This window comes from Pongo abelii, chromosome 16 (assembly GCF_028885655.2).
Source record: "Pongo abelii isolate AG06213 chromosome 16, NHGRI_mPonAbe1-v2.0_pri, whole genome shotgun sequence".
Classification (NCBI taxonomy): Eukaryota; Metazoa; Chordata; class Mammalia; order Primates; family Hominidae; genus Pongo; species Pongo abelii.
Window position 1 is genome coordinate 52,511,540 of NC_072001.2, and position 26,858 is coordinate 52,538,397.

A 26,858-nucleotide genomic window follows, 5' to 3' on the forward strand; every position below is an offset into this window, starting at 1 on the left:
GAAAAAATATTAAATGCGGCTAGAGAGAAGGGCAGGTAAACCTACAAAGGGAACCTCACCAGGCTAACAGCAGACCTTTCAGCAAAAATCCTACAAGCCAGAAGAGATTGGGGGCCTATATTCAGTATTCTTTTTTTTTTTTTTTTGAGACAGAGCTTCGCTCTTGTTGCCCAGGCTGGAGTGCAGTGGCACAATCTTGGCTCACTGCAACTTCCCCCTCTCAGGTTCAAGTTCTCCTGCCTCAGCCTCCCAAGTAGCTGGAATTATGCACCACTGCGCCTGGCTAATTTTGTATTTTTAGCAGAGACAGGGTTTCACCATGTTGGTCAGGATGGTCTCAAATTCTTGACCTTATGTGATCTACCTGCTTCGGCCTCCCAAAGTGCTGGATTACAGGCGTGAGCCACTGTACCCAGCTGTATTCAGTATTCTTAAAGAAAAGAAATTCCAACTAAGAATTTCGTATCTAGCCAAACTAAGCTTCATAAGTGAAGGAGAAATAAGATCTTTTTCAGACAAGCAAATGTTAAAGGAATTCATTACCAACAGACCTGCTTTGCAAGAGGTCCTTCAGGGAGTACTAAATATGGAAATCAAAGACCGTTACTAGCCACCAGAGAAACGTATTTAAGTACATACACCAGTGACACTAAAAAGTACCCACACAATCAAGTCTGCATAATAACGAACTAACAACAAGATGACAGCCCTAGGGGAACTATCAGACCTGAACTATGCAAGGCCATCTTGCCCAAAAGATGGGGCCAGTCCATCTTGGGCACCCCTTGGTCTGCTGGCCTCTCACAGAGCCCCAGCCTGGCTGTACCTGCTTGCAGTACACATACCAGTGACACTATAAAGCAACCACATAAACAAATCTGCATAATAACCAGCTAACATCATGATGACAGGATCAAATCAACACATATCAATACTAACTTTGAATGTAAATGGGGGCTAAATGCCCCCATTAAAAGGCAGAGTGGAAAGCTGGATAAAGAACCAAGATCCATTAGTATGCTATCTTCAAGAGACCCATCTCGCATGCAATGACGCACACAGGCTGAAAGTAAAGAAATGGAAAAAAATTTACCAAGAAACTGAGAAACAGAAAAAAGCAGGAGTTGCAATCCTAATTTCAGACAAAACAGACTTTAAACCAACAAAAATCAAAAAAGACAAGGGAATTACATAATGGTAAAAGACTCAATTAAACAAGAAGACCTAACTATCCTAAGTATATATGCACCCAACACAGGAGCACCCAGATTCATAAAGTAAGTTCTTAGAGACCTTCAAAGAGACTTAGACTCCCACAAAGTAATACTGGAAGACTTTTAACACCCCACTGACAATATTAGGACAGATCATTGAGGCAGAAAATTAACAAAGCTATTCAGGACCTAAACCCAGCGCTGGGTCAAATGGACCTGGTGGACATCTACAGAACTCACCACTCCAAAATAACAGAATACACATTCTCATTGCCCACATGGGATATACTCTAAAATCGATCACATAATCAGAAGTAAAACACTCCTCAGCAAATGCAAAAGAAATGAATTCATGACAGTCTTTTGGACCACGCAGCAATCAAATTAGAAATCAAGACTAAGAAATTCACTCAAAACCATACAATTACATGGAAATTGAATAACCTGCTACTGAATGACTTTTAGGGAAAAAAACCTGGAATTAAGGCAGAAATCAAGAAGTCCTTTGGAACTGATGAGAACAAACATATAACATACCAGAATCTCTGGGACACAGCTAAGGCAGTGTTAAGAGGGAAATTTATAGCACTAAATGCCAACATCAAAAAGTTAAAAAGATCTGAAGTTAACAACCTAACATCACAACTAAAAGAACCAGGGAACCAAAAGAAAACCAACCCCAAAGCTAGCAGAAGACAAAAAATAACCAAAATCAGAGCTGAACTGAAGGAGACTGAGACACAAAAAAACATTCAGAAGATCAATAAATCCAGGACAACTCCTGTTTTGTTTTTTTTTAATTAACAAAATAGACTGCTAGTTAGACTAATAAAGAGGAAAACAGAGAAGAATCAAATAAACACAATCAGAAATGATAAGGGAATAGGAGGTCAGCATAAAAATTTACAGATCATAAAGACCTTGCTGATAAAATAGGTTGCAGTAAAGGAAGCGGCCAAAACCCACCAAAACCAAAATGGCAACAAGAGTGACAGATCTCAAGTCATCCTCACTGCTACACTCCCACCAGCACCATGACAGTTTACAAATGACATGACAATGTCAGGAAGTTACTCTTTTTGGTCTAAAAAGGGGAGGCATGAATAATCCACCTCTTGTTTAGCACATCATCAAAAATAACCATAAAAATGGGCAACCAGCAGCCCTTGGGGGTCCTCTGTCTATGGAGTAGCCATTTTTTCATTCCTTTACTTTCTTAATAAACTTGCTTTCACTTTGCAAAAAAAAAAAAAAAAAAAAAAATTATAAGGGGGATATCACCTCTGACCCCACAGAAATACAACCATCGGAGAATACTATAAGCACCTCCGTGCACATAAACTAGAAAATCTGGAAGAAACTGATAAATTCCTGGACACATATACCCTCCCAAGACTGAGCCAAAAAGAAATTGAATCCCTGAACAGACCAATAATGAGGTCTGAAATTGAATCAGTAATAAATAGCCAGCCTATCAACCTATTAAAGCCCAGGACCAGATAAATTCACAACTGAATTCTACCAGATGTACAAAGAAGGGCTGGTACCATACCTGCTGAAACTATTCCAAAAAATTAAGGAAGAAGGACTCCTCCCTAACTCATTCTATGAGGCCAGCATCATCCTGTTACTAAAACCGGGCAGAGATACAACAAAAAAAAGAGAACTACAGGCCAATACTCTTGATGAACATTGACGCAAAAATCCTCAACAAAATACTGGCAAACTGAATCCAGCAGTACATCAAAAAGCTTATCCACACAATCAAGTAGGCTTTATCCCTGGGATGCAAAATTGGATCAATATATGCAAATCAATAAGTGTGATTCATCACATAAACAAAACTAAAATAAAAAAGCCACATGATTATCTCAATAGATGCAGAAAAGGCTTTCGATAAAATTCAACATCCTTTCATGTGAAAAACTCTCATTAAACTACATATTGAAGGTACATACCTCAAAATAATAACAGCCAACTATGACAAACTTAACAGCCAATGTTATAATAAATGGGCAAAAGCTGGAAGCATTCCCCTTGAAAACTGGCACAAGAAAAGGATGCCCTCTCTCACCACTTCCATTGAACATAGTATTGGAAGCCCTAGTCAGAGCTATCAGGCAGGAGAAAGAAATAAAGGGCATCCAAATAGAAAGAAAAGAAGTCATACTACCCTGTTTTCAGATGGCATTATCCTATGCCTAGAAAACCCCATAGTCTCAAAAGCTCCTTAAGCTGATAAACGACTTCAGTGAAGTCTCAGGATACAAAATTAATGTATAAAAATCATTAGTACTCCTATATACCAACAACACTCAAGCCAAGAGCCAAATCAGAAACACAATCCCATTAACGATTGCCAGAGACACACAAAAATATCTAGGAATACTGCTTACCAGGGAGGTGAAAGATCTCCCTTTCAAAACACTTCTCGGATCTAATTAAACTAAAGAGCTTCTGCACAGCAAAAGAAACTACCAACAGAGTGAACAGGCAACCTACAGAATGGGAGAAAATTATTGCAACCTACTCATCTGACAAAGGGCTAATATCCAGAATCTACAAAGAACTCAAACAAATTTACAAGAAAAAAACAAACCCATCAAAAAGTGGGCGAAGGATATGAACAGACACTTCTCAAAAGAAGACATTTATGCAGCCAAAAAACACATGAAAAAATGCTCATCATCACTGGCCATCAGAGAAATGCAAATCAAAACCACAATGAGATACCATCTCACACCAGTTAGAATGGCGATCATTAAAAAGTCAGGAAACAACAGGTGCTAGAGAGGATGTGGAGAAATAGGAACACTTTTACACTGTTGGTGGGACTGTAAACTAGTTCAACCACTGTGGAAGTCAGTGTGGCGACTCCTCAGGGATCTAGAACTGGAAATACCATTTGACCCAGCCATCCCATTACTGGGTATATACCCAAAGGATTATAAATCATGCTTCTATAAAGACACATGCACACGTATGTTTACTGTGGCACTATTCACAATAGCAAAGACTTGGGACCAACCCAAATGTCCAACAATGATAGACTGGATTAAGAAAATGTGGCACATATACACCATGGAATACTATGCAGCCATAAAAAATGATGAGTTCATGTCCTTTGTAGGGACATGGATGAAACTGGAAACCATCATTCTCAGCAAACTATCGCAAGGACAAAAAACCAAACACTGCATGTTCTCACTCATAGGTGGGAACTGAACAATGAGAACACATGGACACAGGAAGGGGAATATCACACTCTGGGGACTGTTGTGGGGTGGGGGGAGGGGGAGGGATAGCATTAGGAGATATACCTAATGCGAAATGACGAGTTAATGGGTGCAGCACACCAACATGGCACATGTATACATATGTAACAAACCTGCACATTGTGCAAATGTACCCTAAAACTTAAAGTATAATAATAAAATAAAATAAAATTAAAAAAAAGAAATCGGAGATGACACAAACAAATGGAAAAACATTCCATGCTCGTGAACAGGAAGAATCAATATCATTAAAATGACCATAACTGCCCAAAGCAATTTGTAGATTCAATGCTATTCCTATTAAACTACCAATCACATTATTCACAGAACTAGAAAAGACTATTTTTAAATTCACATGGAACCAAAAAAAGAGCTAAAATACCCAAGACAATCCTAAGCAAAAACAACAAAGCTGGGGGATGCTACTTAACTTCAAACTATTATAAACTACAGGGCTACAGCCACCCAAACAGCATGGAACTGGTACAAAAACAGACACATAGACCAATGGAACAGAATAAAGAACCCATAAATAAGGCCACATATCTACAACTATCTGATCTTTGATAAAGCTGACAAAAACCAGCAATAGGAAAAGGACTCCCTATTCAATAAATAGTGCTGGGATAACTGGCTAGCCATATGCAGAAGATTGAAACTGGACCTTTTCCTTGCACCTTATACAAAAGTTAACTCAAGATAGATTAAAGACCAAAATGTAAAACCCAAAACTATGAAAACCCTGGAAGACAACCTAGGTAATACCATTCTGGACATAGGTATGGGCAAAGATTTCATGACAAAAATGCCAAATGCAACTGCAACAAAAGCAAAAAATGACAAATAGGATCCAATTGAACTAAAGAGCTTCTGCACAGCAAAATAAACTACCAACAGAGTAAACAACCAACCTACAGAATGGGAGAAAATATTTGCAAACCACGCATCTTACAAAGGTCTAATATCCAAAACTCACATGGAACTTAATAAGAAAAAAGCACATAATCCCATTAAAAAGTGGGCAAAAGGCATGAACAAACACTTTTCAAAAGAAAACATACATGCAGCCAACAAACATGAAAAAAGCTCAACATCACTGATCATTAGAGAAGTGCAAGTCAAAACCACAATGAGATACCATCTCACACCAGTCAGAATAACTGTTATTAAAAAGTCAAAAAATAACAGAAGCTGACAAGGTTGCTGAGAAAAGGGAATGCTTATAATACTCAGCTGGTGGGAATATAAATTAGTTCAGCCACTGTGGGAAGCAGTTTGATAATTTCTGAAAGAACTCAAAAGGAATATATATCATTCTACCATAAAGACACATGCAAATATATGTTCACTGCAGCACTATTCACATAGCAAAGGCATGGAATCAACCTAAATGCCCATCAATGGTTGACTGCATAAAGAAAATGTGGTATATATACACCATGGAATACTATGCAGCCCTAAGAAACAACAAGATCATGTCCTTTGCAGGTATATGGATGCAGCTGGAGGCCATTATCCTTAGCAAACTAATGCAGGAACAGAAAAACAAATACTGCATGTTCTCACTTTTAAGTGGGAGCTAAATTATGAGAATACATGAACTCATAGAGGGGAACAACAGACACTGGGGCCTATTGAAGGGTGGATGGTAGGAGGAGGGAGAAAATCAGGAATAATAACTAATGGGCACTAAGTTTAATACCTGGGTGACAAAACAATCTGTACAACAAACCTGCATGTCACAAGTTTATTTATATAACAAACCTGCACATGTAACCCTGAACTGAAAATAAAAGTTAAATTTTTAAAAATAAAGTATTAAAATGAGGTGGCTAAACTAATGGTGATACAAAGTTTTTCTAGCTCTAACATTATATAATTTTAGAACATATTTTTAAAAAGACTAAGTATCTGAAAGTAATTCAAAAGACTTGCCATTTTTATCAAAATCTCAAAAAGATTTTTTAAAATTGGCAAAGTAAAGGTCATCAAAAAGAATTATTAATTTTCTAAAATAAGAGGGCTGATATAGGACCTGCACTACTAAGTATGTTATAAATTATTAAATAACCAAAAAACGTAATAGTATACCTTGAAATAAGTCTTCAAATAACTTGCAGTTATGTGAAGATGCCAATACTCAGTAATATTGAGTATGAAAAGAAGGTAAGTGCAGCTATCTTTAAAACATAGAGATAGACTGCTAACAGTAGACTAAAAGGACATTTACAAAAATGTTATTAGTGCTCATCTGTGGAAATGTAGTGTTTATATTTTCTGTGAAAATCCAACTTTCAAAGATGATAAAAACATAGATACCATACCATTATCTTTTTTTTCTTATGGTACTTCTTTAGAAATTCCCCATATCGTTCCAATTTTCTGTAAGAACCTTTAAGAAAATACGAATTCACAGTACATATATTAAACATATGTACCTCCTCTAAAAATAAACAAAATTTTAAATACTTTAAACAAATTATACACAAAATTATTCAATGAAATCAACTAGCAATTTTGATAAGTATATGTTAATACACACTGTTAGCTGAATGAATAATTGGAATTATTATATAAAGTATATCTTCTGTTTCCTTTTTCTGAAATATCACGTTCCAACTAACATGTCTGTGGCACTTACCCCTATGTCTAAAGTTTTATGTCAATCCCTTCTCCTAAAAAAGTCCACATTTTTCAAATAGCTCAGCCACTTACATTTGGTTGTTTCATGGTCACCTTAATTTCAATAAAGTGCAGTACTGTGGAGCATGGCCCAGTGAGACAATATGGGGGGCTCTGAAGTCAGATAACCCAGATAGACTTGAATCCAAGTCCTGATATCTACATATTGAGGACAATATATATATATATATATAAATTACCTTTTTTAAAAAACGGAAGATATGAAAGGATATGTTCATACTTTGTTTACTTGTGGGTATTTTATTTCATTACAAGATGAATTTATATGCACACACGGGTGTCTGTGTGTATGTGTGTATACAAGCTATATATATGTGTGTGTATTTATATATACATACACAGAAGCTATATATAACTTTTATACATTAAAAAATATATAAAATTTAAAAAATTTACAATTTAAATATGAAAATTTTAAAAAAGTTAATTTAATAGAAGTGTATTTAAACACATCTTCAGAATTACACAAATCTAAGTTCAAAAAAGAATATTAAATACCAAAATAACATATGAATCTAATACCTAAAAATACTTTAAAAGTACAACTAGTATCATTTTCAAGACTTATATATATGACAAATTTGCCCATTAAATCAAGAATAAGACAAGAATAATTATAAGTATTTAAAACTATTCTGGAAATGTTAATACAATTAGATAAGAAAAATGTTATACAAATATTGAAAAGAAGTAAAAATTATCATTACTTGCTGTATGCTTTGTCATTCATTCAGCTATTCCATAGTGAATACCAGCTACTCCTACAAACTAGCCTGAGAGCCCATATAGGTTAACTATCACCCCTTTTACTTTCAGTTTTAGATATTTCTGTTCTATCCTGACCCTTACTGGTATGTTTGTTTCTAGTAAGAATATTAGTTGATGCAATCTTGCTCCCCTGTTTTCCTAATACTCTGTACCTCCACTCCAATTTAACAAAAGCTTAACAGTTTAACAACTGTTTTAAGGCTTTGTTTTAGTAATACTTCCTTTGAAACCACATATTTATGTTCAACTAAAAAAAATCTGTATTGAACCATTTTGAAATGAAGAGGTTTTAAAATAAAATATTTTTAAAATTTATACCTTATAATTTCATTCTTTATGAGATTACACACACACACACACACACACACACACACACACACACAGAGAGACAACTGACCATTGCTTTACTAACACAAAAAATAAGGACTGGCCAGGTGCACTGGCTTATGCCTGTAATTCCAACACTTTTGGAGGGTGACGCAGGAGGATCACTTGAGGCCAAGATTTGGAGACCAGCCTGGGAAACATAGTGAGACTCCATTTCTATAAAAGATAAAAATAAATAAGGCTCACTTGTCTCAGAAATCATGCTTTTCCACTTAAATATTTTAGAGGTGTGGTTTTGCAAAATAAGTGAATATTCCTTTAATTTTGATTCCATGATCAAAAGTGCTTCAAATATTCGAGGAACACTTTCCCATAGGTGTGTATAAATTGAAACAAATGAACTATCTTCTTTTATTTTTTTCAGAGTGCATGACCATTTATCACCATCTCTAAAATGGATTTCCCTTGGCCAATAATCCTGCAAAAAATGTGAAAGAGAGAATATAGCTTAAGTCATTTTTAATGAATTTAAATAATAGAGTTCAAAACCAATGAGCTATAATTGAGATTTTATTCCACAGCATTGTTTTTTTATCACTTTTTAAAAATCTGAAACAATCACAAATGTCAGAAAAGTTACAAGTGCTTTACTAAAACTATTTTCCTGAATCATTTGAGAATAATTTGCTTATATGATAGCCCATCATCCTTTAAAACCTCAGTGTATATTTCCAAAAACCAAAAACATTCTCCTACGTAATAAATGCAACCATTAGAATCAGGAAATTGGCACTGATACATTATTTACATTTAATACAAAGACTCTATTCAAGTTTCAGTGGAACCAATTATGCCCTTTATAGCAAAAGAATCTAGTTCAGAATAAAAATGTTAAGTTTTGGCTTCATGTCTCTTTGGTCCCTTTCAGTCTATGACAGTTCCATAATATCTGTGGGGAAGGGAAGGGGGAAGATTAGAAGAGATAATTTTAACTTATTTTCATTTTTTTCTAGTTTTATTAAAGTATAATTGACAAATTAAAATTGTAAATATTTATGGTGTGCAATGTGAAGCTTCGATAAATGTATACACTGTGCAATGATTGCCAAAAAGGTAATTAACATACCCATCACCTCACAGAGTTTACGTGTTGAGAACATTTAAGATCTACTCTTTTAGCAATTTTCAAGTACACCATACATTATTACTAACTGTAATCATCATGCTGACCAATTGATCCCCAAATTTATCTGTCCTGTCTGAAACTTTGCACCCTTTAATCCATTTCTCCCTTTCTTTCACAAGCCCCAGTAAGACTCCATTCTACTTTCTGCTCCTATGAGTTCCATTTTTATACATTCCACTTATAAGTGAGATCATGCCACAGTTGCCTTTTTGTGCCTGGCTTATTTTACATAGCATCATGTCCCCCAAGATCATCCACATTGTCAAAAATAGAGAGATCTCTCTTTTCTTTTCTTTCTCTTTCTCTCTCTCTTTTTTTTTTTTTTTTTTTTTTTTGAGACAGAGTCTCGCTCTGTCACCCAGATGGAGTGCAGTGGTGTGATCTTGGCTCACTGCAAGCTCCGCCTCCTGGGTTCACGCCATTCTCCTGCCTCAGCCTCCCGAGTAGTTGGGACTACAGGCGCAGCCTCCGGAGTAGTTGGGACTACAGGCGCCCCCCACCATGCCTGGCTAATTTTTTATATTTTTAGTAGAGATGGGGTTTGTGTTATCCAGGATGGTCTCAATCTCCTGACCTCATAATCCGCCTGCCTCAGCCTCCCAAAGTGCTGGGATTACAGGTGTGAGCCACCACGCCCTCCCTCCCTCCCTCCTTCCTTCCTTCCTTCCTTCCTTCCTTCTGTCCTTCCTTAGCCTCCCAAAGTGCTGAGATTATAGGCGTGAGCCACCGCACCTGGCCCTTCCTTCCTTTTTTTTTTTTTTTTTTTTTTTGGAGTCTTGCTCTGTTGCCCAGGCTGGAGTGCAGTGGCACGATCTTGGCTCACCACAACCTCTGCCTCCCAGGTTCAAGCGATTCTCCTGCCTCAGCCTCCCAAGTAGCTGGGATTACAGGCACGTGCCACCATGCCCAACTAATTTTTGTATTTTTTAATAGAGATGGGGTTTCACTATGTTGGTCAGGCTGGTCTCCAACTCCTGACCTCATGATCTGCTCGCCTAGGCCTCCCAAAATGCTGAGATTACAGGCATGAGCCACCGCGCCCAGCCTCTTTCTTAAGGCTGAATAATATTCTATTTTGTGTGTGTGTGCGTGTACAAAGAAAATGTGTTCTATGTATATACAGCCACACACACACACATCACATTTTCTTCTTCCATTCTTATGTTGAAAAGCACTTAGGTTGATTCCATATCTTTCTTCCACTTGATCGAATTGGCTATTGAAGCTTGTGCACATGTCATGAAGTTCTCGTGGCATGGTTTTCTGCTCCATCAGGTCATTTAAGCCCTTCTCTCCGCTATTTATTCTAGTTAGCTATTTGTCTTTTTTTTTTTCAAGGTTTTTAGCTTCCTTGCGATGGGTTAGAACATGTTCCTTTAGCTCAGAGAAGTTTGTTATTACTGACCTCCTAGAGCCTACTTCTGTCAACTCATCAAAGTCATTCTCCCTCCAGCTTTGTTCCATTGCTGGCAAGGGGCTGTGATCCTTTGGAGAAGAGGTGCTCTGGTTTTTAGAATTTTCAGATTTTCTGCTCTGGTTTCTCCCCATCTTTGTGGTTTTATCTAACTTTGGTGACCTACAGAAGAGGTTTTGGTGTGGATGTCCTTTTTGTGGATGTTGATGCTATTCCTTTCTGTTTGATAGTTTTTCTTCTAACAATCAGGTCCCTCAACTGCAGGTCTGTTGGAGTTTGCTGGTGGTCCACTCCAGACCCTGTTTGCCTGGGTATCACCAGCGGAGGCTGCAGAACAGCAAATATTGAAGAACAGAAAATATAGTTGCCTGATCCTTACTCTGGAAGCTTCGTCCCAGAGTTGCACTTGCCTGTATAAGGTGTCTGTTGGCCCCTACTGGTAGGTGTCTCCCAGTTAGGCTACACGGCGGTCAGGGATCCATTTGAGGAGGCAGTCTGTCCATTCTCAGAGAACAAACGCCATGCTGGGAGAACCACTGCTCTCTTCAGAGCTGTCAGATAGGGATGTTTAAGTCTGCAGAAGTTGTCTGCTGCCTTTTGTTCAGCTATGCCCTGCCCACAGAGGTGGAGTCTATAGAGGCAGTAGGCCTTGCTGAGCTGCAGTGGGCTCCACCCAGTTCAAGCTTCCTGCCCACTTTGTTTACCTACTCAAGCCTCAGCAACGGCGGACACCCCTCCCCCCACCAGGCTTCAGCCTCGCAGATTGATCTCAGACTGCTGCATCAGCAGTGAGCAAAGTTCCGTGCTTTGGGGACCCACTGAGCCAGGCACAGGAGAGAATCTCCTGGTCTGCCAGTTGCTAACACCGTGGGAAAGGCACAGTATTTGGGCAGGAGTGTACTGATTTTCCAGGTACAGTCTGTCATGGCTTCCCTTGACCAGGAAAGGGAAATGCCCCAACCCCTTGTGCTTCCTGGGTGAGGTGATGCCCCGCCCTGCTTTGGCTCACCTCCGAGGGCTGCACCCTCTGTCCAACCAGTCCCAATGAGATGAAGCAGGTACCTCAGTTGGAAATGCAGAAATCACCCGTCTTCTGTATCGATCACGCTAGGAGCTGTAGACTGGAGCTGTTCCCATTCAGCCTTTTCAGTATATAGATCATTTACCTCCTTATTTTTAAAAATTTTTTTGCTGTCAGAATCTGCATTTTATTTATTTTATTTTTGTTATTTTTTAATTTCAATAGTTTTGGGGGAACAGGTGGTTTTCATTACATGAATAGGTTCTTCAGTGGTGATTTCTGAGATTTTGGTGCACCTATCACCGAAGCAGTATACGCTGTGCCCAATGTGTAGTCTTTTGTACCTCACCCCCCGAACCCTTCCCCCAAGTCCCCAAAGTCCATTGTATTGTTCTTATGCTTTTGTGTCCTCATAGCTTAGCTGCCACTTGTAAGTGAGAACATACGATATTTGATTTTCCATTCTTAAGTTACTTCACTTAGAATAATGGCTCCAACTCCATCCAGGTTGCTTCAAATGCCATTATTTGGTTCCTTTTTATGGCTGAGTAGTATTCTATGGTATATGTACACCACATTTTCTTTTTTTTTTTTTTTTTTTTTTTTCTTTCTTCTTTTATTATTATTTATTATTATTAAACTTTAGGTTTTATGGTACATGTGCGCAATGTGCAGGTAAGTTACATATGTATACATGTGCCATGCTGGTGCGCTGCACCCACCAACTCGTCATCTAGCTTTAGGTATATCTCCCAGTGCTATCCCTCCCCCCTCCCCCCACCCCACAACAGTCCCCAGAGTGTGATGTTCCCCTTCCTGTGTCCATGTGTTCTCATTGTTCAATTCCCACCTATGAGTGAGAATATGCGGTGTTTGGTTTTTTGTTCTTGCGATAGTTTACTGAGAATGATGATTTCCAATTTCATCCATGTCCCTACAAAGGACGTGAACTCATCATTTTTTATGGCTGCATAGTATTCCATGGTGTATATGTGCCACATTTTCTTAATCCAGTCTATCATTGTTGGACATTTGGGTTGGTTCCAAGTCTTTGCTATTGTGAATAATGCCGCAATAAACATACGTGTGCATGTGTCTTTATAGCAGCATGATTCATAGTCCTTTGGGTATATACCCAGTAATGGGATGGCTGGGTCGAATGGAATTTCTAGTTCTAGATCCCTGAGGAATCGCCACACTGACTTCCACAAGGGTTGAATTAGTTTACAGTCCCACCAACAGTGTAAAAGTGTTCCTATTTCTCCACATCCTCTCCAGCACCTGTTGTTTCCTGACTTTTTAATGATTGCCATTCTAACTGGTGTGAGATGGTATCTCATTGTGGTTTTGATTTGCATTTCTCTGATGGCCAGTGATGGTGAGCATTTTTTCATGTGTTTTTTGGCTGCATAAATGTCTTCTTTTGAGAAGTGTCTCTTCATGTCCTTCGCCCACTTTTTGATGGGGTTGTTTGTTTTTTTCTTGTAAATTTGTTGGAGTTCATTGTAGATTCTGGATATTAGCCCTTTGTCAGATGAGTAGGTTGCGAAAATTTTCTCCCATTTTGTAGGTTGCCTGTTCACTCTGATGGTAGTTTCCTTTGCTGTGCAGAAGCTCTTGAGTTTAATTAGATCCCATTTGTCAATTTTGGCTTTTGTTGCCATTGCTTTTGGTGTTTTAGACATGAAGTCCTTGCCCATGCCTATGTCCTGAATGGTAATGCCTAGGTTTTCTTCTAGGGTTTTTATGGTTTTAGGTCTAACATTTAAGTCTTTAATCCATCTTGAATTGATTTTTGTATAAGGTGTAAGGAAGGGATCCAGTTTCAGCTTTCTACATATGGCTAGCCAGTTTTCCCAGCACCATTTATTAAATAGGGAATCCTTTCCCCATTTCTTGTTTTTGTCAGGTTTGTCAAAGATCAAATACTTGTAGATATGTGGCATTATTTCTGACGGCTCTGTTCTGTTCCATTGATCTATATCTCTGTTTTGGTACCAGTACCATGCTGTTTTGGTTACTGTAGCCTTGTAGTATAGTTTGAAGTCGGGTAGTGTGATGCCTCCAGCTTTGTTCTTTTGGCTTAGGATTGACTTGGTGATGCGGGCTCTTTTTTGGTTCCATATGAACTTTAAAGTAGTTTTTTCCAATTCTGTGAAGAAAGTCATTGGTAGCTTGATGGGGATGGCATTGAATCTGTAAATTACCTTGGGAAGGATGGCCATTTTCATGATATTGAGTCTTCCTACCCATGAGCATGGAATGTTCTTCCATTTGTTTGTATCCTCTTTTATTTCCTTGAGCAGTGGTTTGTAGTTCTCCTTGAAGAGGTCTTTCACATCCCTTGTAAGTTGGATTCCTAGGTATTTTATTCTCTTTGAAGCAATTGTGAATGGGAGTTCACTGATGATTTGGCTCTCTGTTTGTCTGTTATTGGTGTATAAGAATGCTTGTGATTTTTGCACATTGATTTTGTATCCTGAGACTTTGCTGAAGTTGCTTATCAGCTTAAGGAGATTTTGGGCTGAGACAATGGGGTTTTCTAGATATACTATCATGTCATCTGCAAACAGGGACAATTTGACTTCCTCTTTTCCTAATTGAATACCCTTTATTTCCTTCTCCTGCCTAATTGCCCTGGCCAGAACTTCCAACACTATGTTGAATAGAAGTGGTGAGAGAGGGCATCCCTGTCTTGTGCCAGTTTTCAAAGGGAATGCTTCCAGTTTTTGCCCATTCAGTATGATATTGGCTGTGGGTTTGTCATAAATAGCTCTTATTATTTTGAGATACGTCCCATCAATTCCTAATTTATTGAGAGTTTTTAGCATGAAGGGTTGTTGAATTTTGTCAAAGGCCTTTTCTGCATCTATTGAGATAATCATGTGGTTTTTGTCTTTGGTTCTGTTTATATGCTGGATTACATTTATTGATTTGCGTATATTGAACCAGCCTTGCATCCCAGGGATGAAGCCCACTTGATCATGGTGGATAAGCTTTTTGATGTGCTGCTGGATTCTGTTTGCCAGTATTTTATTGAGGATTTTTGCATCAATGTTCATCAAGGATATTGGTCTAAAATTCTCTTTTTTTGTTGTGTCTCTGCCAGGCTTTGGTATCAGGATGATGCTGGCCTCATAAAATGAGTTAGGGAGGATTCCCTCTTTTTCTATTGATTGGAATAGTTTCAGAAGGAATGGTACCAGCTCCTCCTTGTACCTCTGGTAGAATTCGGCTGTGAATCCATCTGGACCTGGACTTTTTTTGGTTGGTAAGCTATTGATTATTGCCACAATTTCAGCTCCTGTTATTGGTCTATTCAGAGATTCAACTTCTTCCTGGTTTAGTCTTGGGAGGGTGTATGTGTTGAGGAATTTATCCATTTCTTCTAGATTTTCTAGTTTATTTGCATAGAGGTGTTTGTAATATTCTCTGATGGTAGTTTGTATTTCTGTGGGATCGGTGGTGATATCCCCTTTATCATTTTTTATTGCATCTATTTGATTCTTCTCTCTTTTTTTCTTTATTAATCTTGCTAGCGGTCTATCAATTTTGTTGATCCTTTCAAAAAACCAGCTCCTGGATTCATTTATTTTTTGAAGGGTTTTTTGTGTCTCTATTTCCTTCAGTTCTGCTCTGATTTTAGTTATTTCTTCCCTTCTGCTAGCTTTTGAATGTGTTTGCTCTTGCTTTTCTAGTTCTTTTAATTGTGATGTTAGGGTGTCAATTTTGGATCTTTCCTGCTTTCTCTTGTGGGCATTTAGTGCTATAAATTTCCCTCTACACACTGCTTTGAATGCATCCCAGAGATTCTGGTATGTTGTGTCTTGGTTCTCGTTGGTTTCAAAGAACATCTTTATTTCTGCCTTCATTTCGTTATGTACCCAGTAGTCATTCAGGAGCAGGTTGTTCAGTTTCCACGTAGTTGAGCGGTTTTGAGTGAGATTCTTAATCCTGAGTTCTAGCTTGATTGCACTGTGATCTGAGAGACAGTTTGTTACAATTTCTTTTCTTTTACATTTATTGAGGAGAGCTTTACTTCCAAGTATATGGTCAATTTTGGAATAGGTGTGGTGTGGTGCTGAAAAAAATGTATATTCTGTTGATTTGGGGTGGAGAGTTCTGTAGATGTCTATTAGGTCCGCTTGGTGCAGAGCTGAGTTCAATTTCTGGGTATCCTTGTTGACTTTCTGTCTCGTTGATCTGTCTAATGTTGATAGTGGGGTGTTAAAGTCTCCCATTATTAATGTGTGGGAGTCTAAGTCTCTTTGTAGGTCACTCAGGACTTGCTTTATGAATCTGGGTGCTCCTGTATTGGGTGCATATATATTTAGGATAGTTAGCTCTTCTTGTTGAATTAATCCCTTTACCATTATGTAATGGCCTTCTTTGTCTCTTTTGATCTTTGTTGGTTTAAAGTCTGTTTTATCAGAGACTAGGATTGCAACCCCTGCCTTTTTTTGTTTTCCATTTGCTTGGTAGATTTTCCTCCATCCTTTTATTTTGAGCCTATGTGTGTCTCTGCACGTGAGATGGGTTTCCTGAATACAGCACACTGATGGGTCTTGAGTCTTTATCCAGTTTGCCAGTCTGTGTCTTTTAATTGGAGCATTTAGTCCGTTTACATTTAAAGTTAATATTGTTATGTGTGAATTTGATCCTGTCATTATGATGTTAGCTGGATATTTTGCTCGTTAGTTGATGCAGTCTCTTCCTAGTCTCGATGTTCTTTACATTTCGGTATGATTTTGCAGTGGCTGGTACCGGTTGTGCCTTTCCATGTTTAGCGCTTCCTTCAGGAGCTCTTTTAGGGCAGGCCTGGTGGTGACAAAATCCCTCAGCATTTGCTTGTCTGTAAAGTATTTTATTTCTCCTTCACTTATGAAGCTTAGTTTGGCAGGATATGAAATTCTGGGTTGAAAATTCTTTTCTTTAAGAATGTTGAATATTGGCCCCCACTCTCTTCTGGCTTGTAGGGTTTCTGCCGAGAGATCCGCTGTTAGTCTGATGGGCTTCCCTTTGATGGTAACCCGACCTTTCTCTCTGGCTGCCCTTAACATTTTTTCCTTCATTTCAACTTTGGTGAATCTGACAATTATGTGTCTTGGAGTTGCTCTTCTCGAGGAGTATCTTTGTGGCGTTCTCTGTATTTCCTGAATCTGAATGTTGGCCTGCCTTGCTAGATTGGGGAAGTTCTCCTGGATAATATCCTGCAGAGTGTTTTCCAACTTGTTTCCATTCTCCCCGTCACTTTCAGGTACACCAATCAGACGTAGATTTGGTCTTTTCACATAGTCCCACATTTCTTGGAGGCTTTGCTCGTTTCTTTTTATTCTTTTTTCTCTAAACTTCCCTTCTCGCTTCATTTCATTCATTTCATCTTCCAGGGCTGATACCCTTTCTTCCATTTGATCGCATCGGCTCCTGAGGCTTCTGCATTCTTCACGTAGTTCTCGAGCCTTGGTTTTCAGCTCCATCAGCTCCTTTAAGCACTTCTCTGTATTGGTTATTCTAGTTATACATTCTTCTAAATTTTTTTCAAAGTTTTCAACTTCTTTGCCTTTGGTTTGAATATCCTCCCGTAGCTCGGAGTAATTTGATCGTCTGAAGCCTTCTTCTCTCAGCTCGTCAAAGTCATTCTCTGTCCAGCTTTGTTCCGTTGCTGGTGAGGAACTGCGTTCCTTTGGAGGAGGAGAGGTACTCTGGTTTTTAGAGTTTCCAGTTTTTCTGCTCTGTTTTTTCCCCATCTTTGTGGTTTTAACTACTTTTGGTCTTTGATGATGGTGATGTACAGATGGGTTTTTGGTGTGGATGTCCTTTCTGTTAGTTTTCCTTCTAACAGACAGGACCCTCAGCTGCAGGTCTGTTGGAGTACCTGGCCGGCCGTGTGAGGTGTCAGTCTGCCCCTGCTGGGGGGTGCCTCCCAGTTAGGCTGCTCGGGGGTCAGGGGTCAGGGGTCAGGGACCCACTTGAGGAGGCAGTCAGCCCGTTCTCAGATCTCCAGCTGCGTGCTGGGAGAACCACTGCTCTCCTCACAGCTGTCAGACAGGGACATTTAAGTCTGCAGAGGTTACTGCTGTCTTTTTGTCTGTGTCCTGCCCCCAGAGGTGGAGCCTACAGAGGCAGGCAGGCCTCCTTGAGCTGTGGTGGGCTCCACCCAGTTCAAGCTTCCAGGCTGCTTTGTTTACCTAAGCGAGCCTGGGCAATGGCGGGCGCCCCTCCCCCAGCCTCGCTGCCGACTTGCTGTTTGATCTCAGACTGCTGTGCTAGCAATCAGTGAGACTCCGTGGGCGTAGGACCCTCTGAGCCAGGTGCGGGCTATACTCTCCTGGGGCACCGTTTCCTAAGCCCGTCGGAAAAGCACAGTATTCGGGTGGGAGTGGCCCGATTTTCCAGGTGCTGTCTGTCACCCCTGGAAGGGGAACTCCCTGACCCCTTGCGCTTCCCGAGTGAGGCAATGCCTCGCCCCTGCTTCGGCTGGCGCACGGTGCGCTCACCCACTGACCTGCGCCCACTGTCTGGCACTCCCTAGTGAGATGAACACGGTACCTCAGATGGAAATGCAGAAATCACCCGTCTTCTGCGTCGCTCGCGCTGGGAGCTGTAGACCGGAGCTGTTCCTATTCGGCCATCTTGGCTCCTCCCCCCACATTTTCTTTATCAACTTGTTGATTGGGCATTTGGGCTGGTTCCATATTTTTGCAAATGCAAATTGTGCAGCTATAAACATGCGAGTGCAAGTGTCTTTTTTATGTAATGACTTCTTTTCCTCTGGGTACATATCTAATAGTGGGATTACTGGATCAAATGGTAGATCTACTTTTAGTTCTTTAGGGAATCTCCATACTGTTTTCCATAGCGATTGTACTACTTTACACTCACACCAACGGAGTAAAAGTGTTCCCTTTCTGCCATATCCACATCTATCTATCTATCTATCTATCTATCTATCTATATATATAAAATTTTTTAATTTTGGCAATTCTTGCAGGAGTAAGGTGGTATTGCATTGTGGTTTTTGTATTTCCCTGATAATTAATGATGTTGAGCATTTTTTCATAGGTTTTTTGGCCATTTGTATGTCTTCTTTTGAGAATTGTCTATTCATATCCTTAGCCCACTTTTTGATGGAATTATTTCCTTTTTTTCTTGCTGATTTGAGTTTCTTGTAGATTCTGGATATTAGTCCTTTGTCCAATGCACAGTTTACAAAGACTTTTTTGCAACTCTATGGGTTGTCTGTTTATTCTGCTGATTATTTATTTTGCTGTGCAGAAGACTTTTACTTTAATTAAGTCCCATCTATTTATCTTGGTTTTTGTTGCATTTGTTTTGGGGTTCTTGGTCATGAAGTCTTTGCCTCTGCCGACGTCTAGAAGGGTTTTTCCAATATTATCTTCAGATCTTTATGGTTTCAGGTCTTAGACTTAAGTCTTTGATCCATCTTGATTTGGTTATTGTATATGGTGAGACATGAGGATCCAGTTTCATCCTTCTACATGTGGCTTGCCAATTATCCCACCAACATTTGTTGAACAGGGTTTCCTTCCCCCACTTTATGTTTTTGTTTGCTTTGTTGAAGATCAGTTGGCTGTCAATATTTGACTTTATTTAAAGGTTCTCTGTTCTGTCCATTGGTTTATATGCCCATTTTTATACCAGTACCATGCTGTTTTGGTGACTACAGCCTTATAGTGCAGTTTGAAGTTGGGTATTATAATGCCTCCAGATTTGTTCTTTTTGCTTAGTCTTGCTTTGGGCATGAAGGCATTTTTTTGGTTACATATAAATTTTAGGATTGTTTTTTCTAGTTCTCTGAAGAATGATTATGTTATTTTGATGGGAATTGCACTGAATTTGTAGGTTGCTTTTGGCAGTACAGTCATTTTCACGATATTGATTCTACCCACTCATGAACATGAGATGTGTTTCCATTTGTTTGTGTCATCTATGATTTCTTTCAGTAGTGTTTTATAGTTTATCTTGTAGAGGTCTTTCATCTCCTTGGTTAGACATACTCCTAAGTATTTTTAATTTTATTTTATATTTTATTAATTTAATTTAATTAATTGCAAAAGAGGTGGAGTTCCTGATTTGATTCTCAGCTTGGTTGTTATTTGTATATAGCAGTGCTACTGATTTATATACATTGATATTGTATCCTGAGACTTTACCGAAATCATTTATCAGATCTAGGAGCTTTTCAAATTAGTCTTTATCATCTTCTAGGTATATAATCATATCAACAGTGAACAGTGACAGTTTGATGTATTCTTTACCTATTTGGATGACCTTATTTCTTTCTCTTATCTGATTGTTCTAGCTAGGACTTCAGTTCTGGGTTGAATAGAAGTGGCGAAAGTGGGCATACTTGTCTTGTTCAAGTTCTCAGAAGGAATGTTTTAAACGTTTTCCTGTTCAGTATAATGTTGGCTGTGGGTTTGACATAGCTTTTATTACCTTAAGGTATGTCCCTTCTACGTTGATTTTGCTGAGGGTTTTAATCATGAAGGGATGCTGAATTTTGTACTCAAGAAAGCACCAGAGAAAGGTGAAAACAAACATGAAGGAATTAAAAATAAATACAGAATATGGACCAAAAAACTCCAGAGAAATACATATCATAAATAAAAATCACAAATTCTGGAATGAAAGACACACTTAGAAAAACGCAAAACACACTGAAAAGTTTCAGCAATAGAATCAAACAAGTAGAAGAAAGAATTTCAGAGCTCAAAGTCAAGAAGGCTTTTGAATTGACCCAGTCCAACAAAGACAAAGGAAAAATAATTTTTTAAAAAATGAACAAAGCCTCCAAGGAGTTTGAGATTATGTTACATGACCAAACCTAAAAATAACTGGTATTCCTGAGGAGGAAATCTGAAAGTTTCAAAAACTTACTTGAGGGAATAATCAAGAAAGACTTCCCTGCCTTGCTAGAAATCTAGACATGCAAACAGAGGAAGCTCAATGGATATCCAGGAAATTCATTGCAATATAATCATCACCTAGGCACACAGTCATTAGGTTATCTGAAGTCAAAACAAAGTAAAGAATTTTAAGAGCTGTGAGGCAAAAGCATCAGGTAACCTATAGAGGAAAACCTATCAGATTAACAACAGATTTTTCAGCAGAAACATTATAAGCCAGAAGAGACTGGGGTCCTATCTTTAGCCTCCTTAAACAAAATTATTATCAGTTAAGAATTTTATATCCAGCAAAACTAAGATTCATAAATGAAGACAAGATAAAGTCTTCTTCAGACAAACAAACAATGAGAGAATTTGCCACTACCAAGCCATCACTAAAAGTACTGCTAAAAGGAGTTCTAAATCTTGAAACAAATCTTGAAAACAAAACAAAACAAAATAGAACATCCTTAAGGCATAAATCTCACAGGGCCTATAAAACAATAACACAAAGAAAAAAAAAACCATGGTATTCAAGTAACAACTGGCATGATGAATAGAATAGTACCTCATATCTCAATACATTGGATGTAAATGGCCTAAATGCTCCACTTAGAAGATACAGAATGGCAGAATGGATAAGAATTCATCAACCCAGTATCTGCTATCTTCAAGAGACTCAGCTAACACATAAAGACTCACATAAACCTAAGGTGAAGGGGTGGAAAATGATATTCCATGCAAATTCACACCAAAAGTGCAGGAGTAGCTATTCTTATATCAGACAAAATAAACTTTAAAGCAACAAGAGTTAAAAAAGACAAAGAGGGACATTATATAATGATGAAAGGACTAGTCCAACAGGAAAATATCACAATCCTAAATATATATGCACCTAAAACTGGAGCTCCCAAATTTATAAAACAATTACTACTAGACCTAAGAAATGAGATAGATGGGAACACAATAATAGTGGGGGACTTCAATACTCCACTGACAGCACCAAACAAGTCATCAAAACAGAAAGTCAACAAAGAAATTATGGACTTAAACTATACCCTACAACAAATGGACTTAACAGATATTTACAGAACATACTGGCCAACAAATGCAGAATATACATTCTATTCATCAGCTCATGAAACATTCTCCAAGATAGACCATGTGACAGGCCACAAAACAAGTCTCAATAAATTCAAGAAAATCAAAATTACATGAAGTACTCTTTCAGACCACAATAGAATAAAATTGGAAATCAACCCCAGAAAGAACACTCAAAACCATGCAAATACCTGGAAATAAAATAACCTGCTCCTGAATGGTCAGTGGGTCAACAATGAAATCAAGATGGAAAGTTAAAAATTGAACTGAACAATAATACTGACACAACCTATCAAAACCTCTGAGGTACAGCAAAACCAGTACTAAGAGGAATGTTCACAGCATTAAATACCTACATCAAAAAGCCTGAAAGAGCACAAGAAGACAATCTAAGGTGACACCTCAAGGAACTAGAGAAACAGAAACCAAACCAAACCCAAACCCAGCTGAAGAAATAAGATCACAGCAGAACTAAATGAAATTGAAACAACAAAGACAAAGATAAACTAAACAAAAAGCTGGTTAAATTCTTTGAAAAGATTAACAAAACTGACAGACCATTAGCGAGATTAAGCAAGAAAAGAAGAGAGACGATCCAAATAAGCTCAATTAGGAAAGAAAGGGGAGATATTACAACTGATAACACAGAGATACAAAAGTTTATTCAAGGCTACTGTGAACATCTTCACACACACAAACTAGAAAACCTAGAGGAGATGGATAAATTCCTGGAAATATACAACACTCATAGATTAAACCAGGAAAAAAATAGAAACTCTGAACAGACAAATAATGAGCAGTAATATTGAAATGGTAATAAATAATTACCAACAAAAAAAAAAGTCCAGGACATGGTGAATTCACAGCTGAATTATATTAGACATTCAAAGAAGAATTGGTACCAATCCTACCGAAACTATTCCAAAAGACAGAGAAGGAGGGAATCCTCCCTAAATCATTCTATGAAGCCAGTATCACCTTAATACCAAAACTAGGAAAAGACAACAAAAAAAAGCTACATGCCAATACCTCCTTCTTTAAATTTATCCATAAGTATTTTTTCATGTTATTGTTAAAGAGATTGTTTTCTTGATTTCTTTTTTAAATAGTTAATTGCTAGTACCTAGAAATACTACTCATTTTTGAATGTTGGTTCCATGTTGTGCAAATTTACTGAATTCATTCAGTATTTCTAACAGTTTCTCGAGTCTTTAGAGTTTTGTATATACAAGATTATGTTATCTGCAGAGACAATTTCACTTCTTCCTTTCCTATTTGGATGCTTTGTTTCTTTTTTTTTCTAACTGCTCTAGGAGAACTTTCAATACCATAATGAATAGGAGTGCTGAGTGGGAATACTTGTGTTGTTTCTGTTCTTAGAGGAAAACCTTTCCATTTTTCACTATTGCTTATGATGTTAGATGTGGGCTTTCATATACGGTCCTTATAATCTCAAAGTACATTCTTTCTGTACCTAATTTGCTGAGAGTTTTTAAAATCATGAAGCAATGCTAAATTTTGTTACATGCTTTTTCTTCATCTGTTGAGCTGATAATGATTTTATTCTTTATTCTGCTAATGTGGTTTATCACATTTATTGATTTGTATATGTTGAATCGTCCTTGAATCCCATGAATAAAATCCTACTTGATCATGGTATATGATCCTTTTAATGTACTGTTGAATTGGGTTCGCTTGTTTTTGTTGAGGATTTTGCCATTAGTATTCATCATAAGAGATAACGGTCCACAGTTTTCTTCTCTTTTAGTGTCCTTGTAGTATCAGTGTAACCCTAGCCTCATAAAATAAATTTGAAAGTATTCTTTCCTCTTCTATTTTTCAGAAGCATCTGAGAAAGATTGATATTAATTTTTCTTTCAATGTTTGGTAGTATTCATGAGTAAAGTTAAAGGGTCCTGGGCTTTTGTTTATTGGGAGGTTTTCAATTACTGATTCAATCTCTTTACTCATTATTGGTCTGTTCAGATTTTCTATTTTTTCATGATCCAGTCAAGGTAGGCTGTATGTTTCAAGGAATTTATTCATTTATTTTAGGTTATTCAATTTATTTGTATATAATTTCTCATGGTAGCCTACTATAATTATTTATATTTCTGTGGTGTCAACTTCAATGTCTCCTCTTTCATTTCTGATTCTATTTATTTGAATCTTTAAAGCTTCTTTTTTTCCCTTAGTTTAGCTAGAGATTTGACAGTTTTGTTAATCTTTTCAAAAAACACAATTCAGTTTTGTTGATCATCTCTATTGTTTTTCCAGTCTCTCCATTTATTTCTGCTCCGATCTTTGTTATTTCCTTCCTTCTACCGACTTTGGGCTTAGTTAGTTCTGCTTGTTCTAATTACTTGAGATATAAGTTAGATTGTTTATTTGAGACTTTTTTCTTAATGTAGGCATTTATTGCTATAAACTTCCCTCTTAGAAATCCTTTGTTGCATTCCATAAGTTTCGGTACATTATTTCCATTTTCATTTATCTCAAGATAATTTGATTTCCCTTTTGATTTCTTCCTTGATCTACTGGCTATTCAAGAGCATTTTGTTCGATTTCCAGTTCTCCTCCTATTACTGATTTCTAGTTTAATATTATTGTGGTCAGAAGAGATACTTGATAAGACTTCAGTCTTATAAAATTTGTTAAGACTTGTTTTGTGGCCCAATATGTAATCCATCCTGGAGAATTTTCTTTGTGTACTTGAGAAAAATTTGCATTCTGTTGCTTTTGGATAGATGATCTGTATATGTCTGTTAGGACCATTTTGTCTAGAGAGTTGTTCAAGTCCTCTATTTCCCTATTAATTTTCTTTCCAGATGATCTATCCATTTTTGAAAATATGGCCTTAAAGTCTCCTATTGTTAATGTATTGCTGTTATTTCTCCCTTCAATTCTGTTAATATTTGCTTCATATATTTAGGTGTTCTGACACTGGGTGCATATATATTTACAATTGTTAGACACTCTTTGCAAATTGACCCTTTTATTATTATATGAATACCCTCTGTCTCTCTTAAAAGATTTTGACTTTAAAGCTTACTTAATCTGATAGAAGTAGAGCTATCCTAGTTCTCTTTTATTACCATTGCATAAATTTATTTTAATCATCTCTTCACCTTCAGTCTATGTGTGTCCTTAAAGCTAAAGTGAGTCTTTTGTATTCAGCATATAGCTGTTTCTTTCTTTCTTTTTTTTTTTAAAATCCGGCCAGGCATGGTGGCTCATGCCTGTAATCTCAGCACTTTGGGAGGCCAAGGCAGGTGGGTCACCCGAGGTTAGGAGTTTGAGACCAGCCTGACCAATATGGTGAAACCCCATTTCTACTAAAAATACAAAAATTACCCAGGTGTGGTGGTATGTGCCTGTAGTCCCAGCTACTCAGGAGGCTGAGGCAGGGAGAATCTCTTGAACCCAGGAGGGAGAGGTTGCAGTGAGCTGAGATCACACCACTGCACTCCAGCCTGGGAGACAGAGCAAGACTCCATCTCCAAAAAAAAAATCCATCCAGCCACTTATATCTGTTGATTAAAGAATTTAACCCATTTACATTTAAAGCAATTATTGACATGGAATACTTTACTACTGCCAGGCCGGGCGTGGTGGCTCACACTTGTAATCCCAGCACTTTGGGAGGCTGAGGCGGGCGAATTACCAGGTCAGGAGTTCAAGACCAGTCTGGCCAACATGGTGAAACCCCATCTCTACTAAAAATACCAAAAATTAGCTGGGTGTGGTGGTGTGCACCTGTAATCCCAGCTACACAGGAGGCTGAAGCAGAACAATCACTTGAATCCAGGAGGCAGAGGTTGCAGTGAGCGGAGATTGTGCCATTGCACTCCAGCCTGGGTGACAGAGCAAGACTCTGTCTCAGAAAAAAAAAAAAAAAAAAGAATTTAACACTGCCACTTTGTTCACTGTTTTCTGATTGTTTTGTATTAGGTTGGAGCAAAAGTAATTGCGGTTTTTGCCATCACTTTTAATGCCACTTTTAATGGCAAAAACCACAATTACTTTTGCTCCAACCTAATAGTAACTTCATTCTCTTCTTCCTCTATTCCTCTTCCTTTGTGATTTGATGATTTTTTTTAATAGTGGTACACTTTGATTCCTTTCTCTTTATCTCTTGTGTATGTACACAAGGTTTTTCCTTGTAGTTATATAAGGCTTACATAAAACATCTTACAGTTATTATGTTATATTTTGGGATGATAACAACTTCATATGTACCACATACAAAAACTCTACACTTTAACTCCCACCCTCACATTTTATGCTACTGATTTCACTATTTACATTTTATATATATTCTGTATCCATTATCAAATTATTGTAATAATTTAATTTTAATTTTTGTGGATGCATAGTAGGTATATATATTTATGGGGTATATGAGAGGTTTTGATATAGGCATGCAATGCATAATAATCACATCATGAAAAATGGGGAATCCATCCCCTCAAGCATTTATCCTATGTGTCACAAATAATCCAATTATACTCTTTTAGTTATTTTAAATGTACAATTAAATCATTATTGACTATACTCACCTTATTGTGCTATCAATACTTGGTCTAACTCATTTTTTCTAACTAATATTTTTGTACCTATTAACCACCCCCATCTCCCCACCATCCTCCCACTCCTTTTCCCATTTTCTGGTAACCCTCCTTCTGCTCTCTATTTCCATGAGTTCAATTGTTTTGATTTTTAGAACCCACAAATAAGTGAGAAATACAATGTTTGTCTTTCTGTGCCTGGCTTATTTCACTCAACATAATAATTTTCAGTTCCATCTATGTTGTGTGGATAACAGGATCTCCCACTTTTTTATGGCTGAATAGTACTCCATGTGTAAAGGTACCACATTCTCTTTATACATTCATCAGCTCATGGACGCTTAAGATTGCTTCCTAATCTTAGCTATTGTG

The 26,858-nt window shown here is 37.8% G+C and overlaps 1 protein-coding gene across 6 annotated transcripts in view; it reads right to left on the bottom strand.

Moving 5' to 3' along the window:
• The window catches only part of FAM227B (family with sequence similarity 227 member B), a 305,085-nt gene that overhangs the window by 259,329 nt on the left and 18,898 nt on the right, over positions 1 to 26,858 (bottom strand). For all 6 annotated transcript variants that reach the window (XM_054531451.1, XM_054531453.1, XM_054531449.1 and 3 more), the window contains 2 exons: positions 8,534 to 8,765; positions 6,814 to 6,881 (listed from right to left, as the gene is read on the bottom strand). In XM_054531451.1, coding sequence (XP_054387426.1) covers positions 6,814 to 6,881; positions 8,534 to 8,765 — 300 coding nt within the window. The remainder of the gene's footprint in view (positions 1 to 6,813; positions 6,882 to 8,533; positions 8,766 to 26,858) is intronic.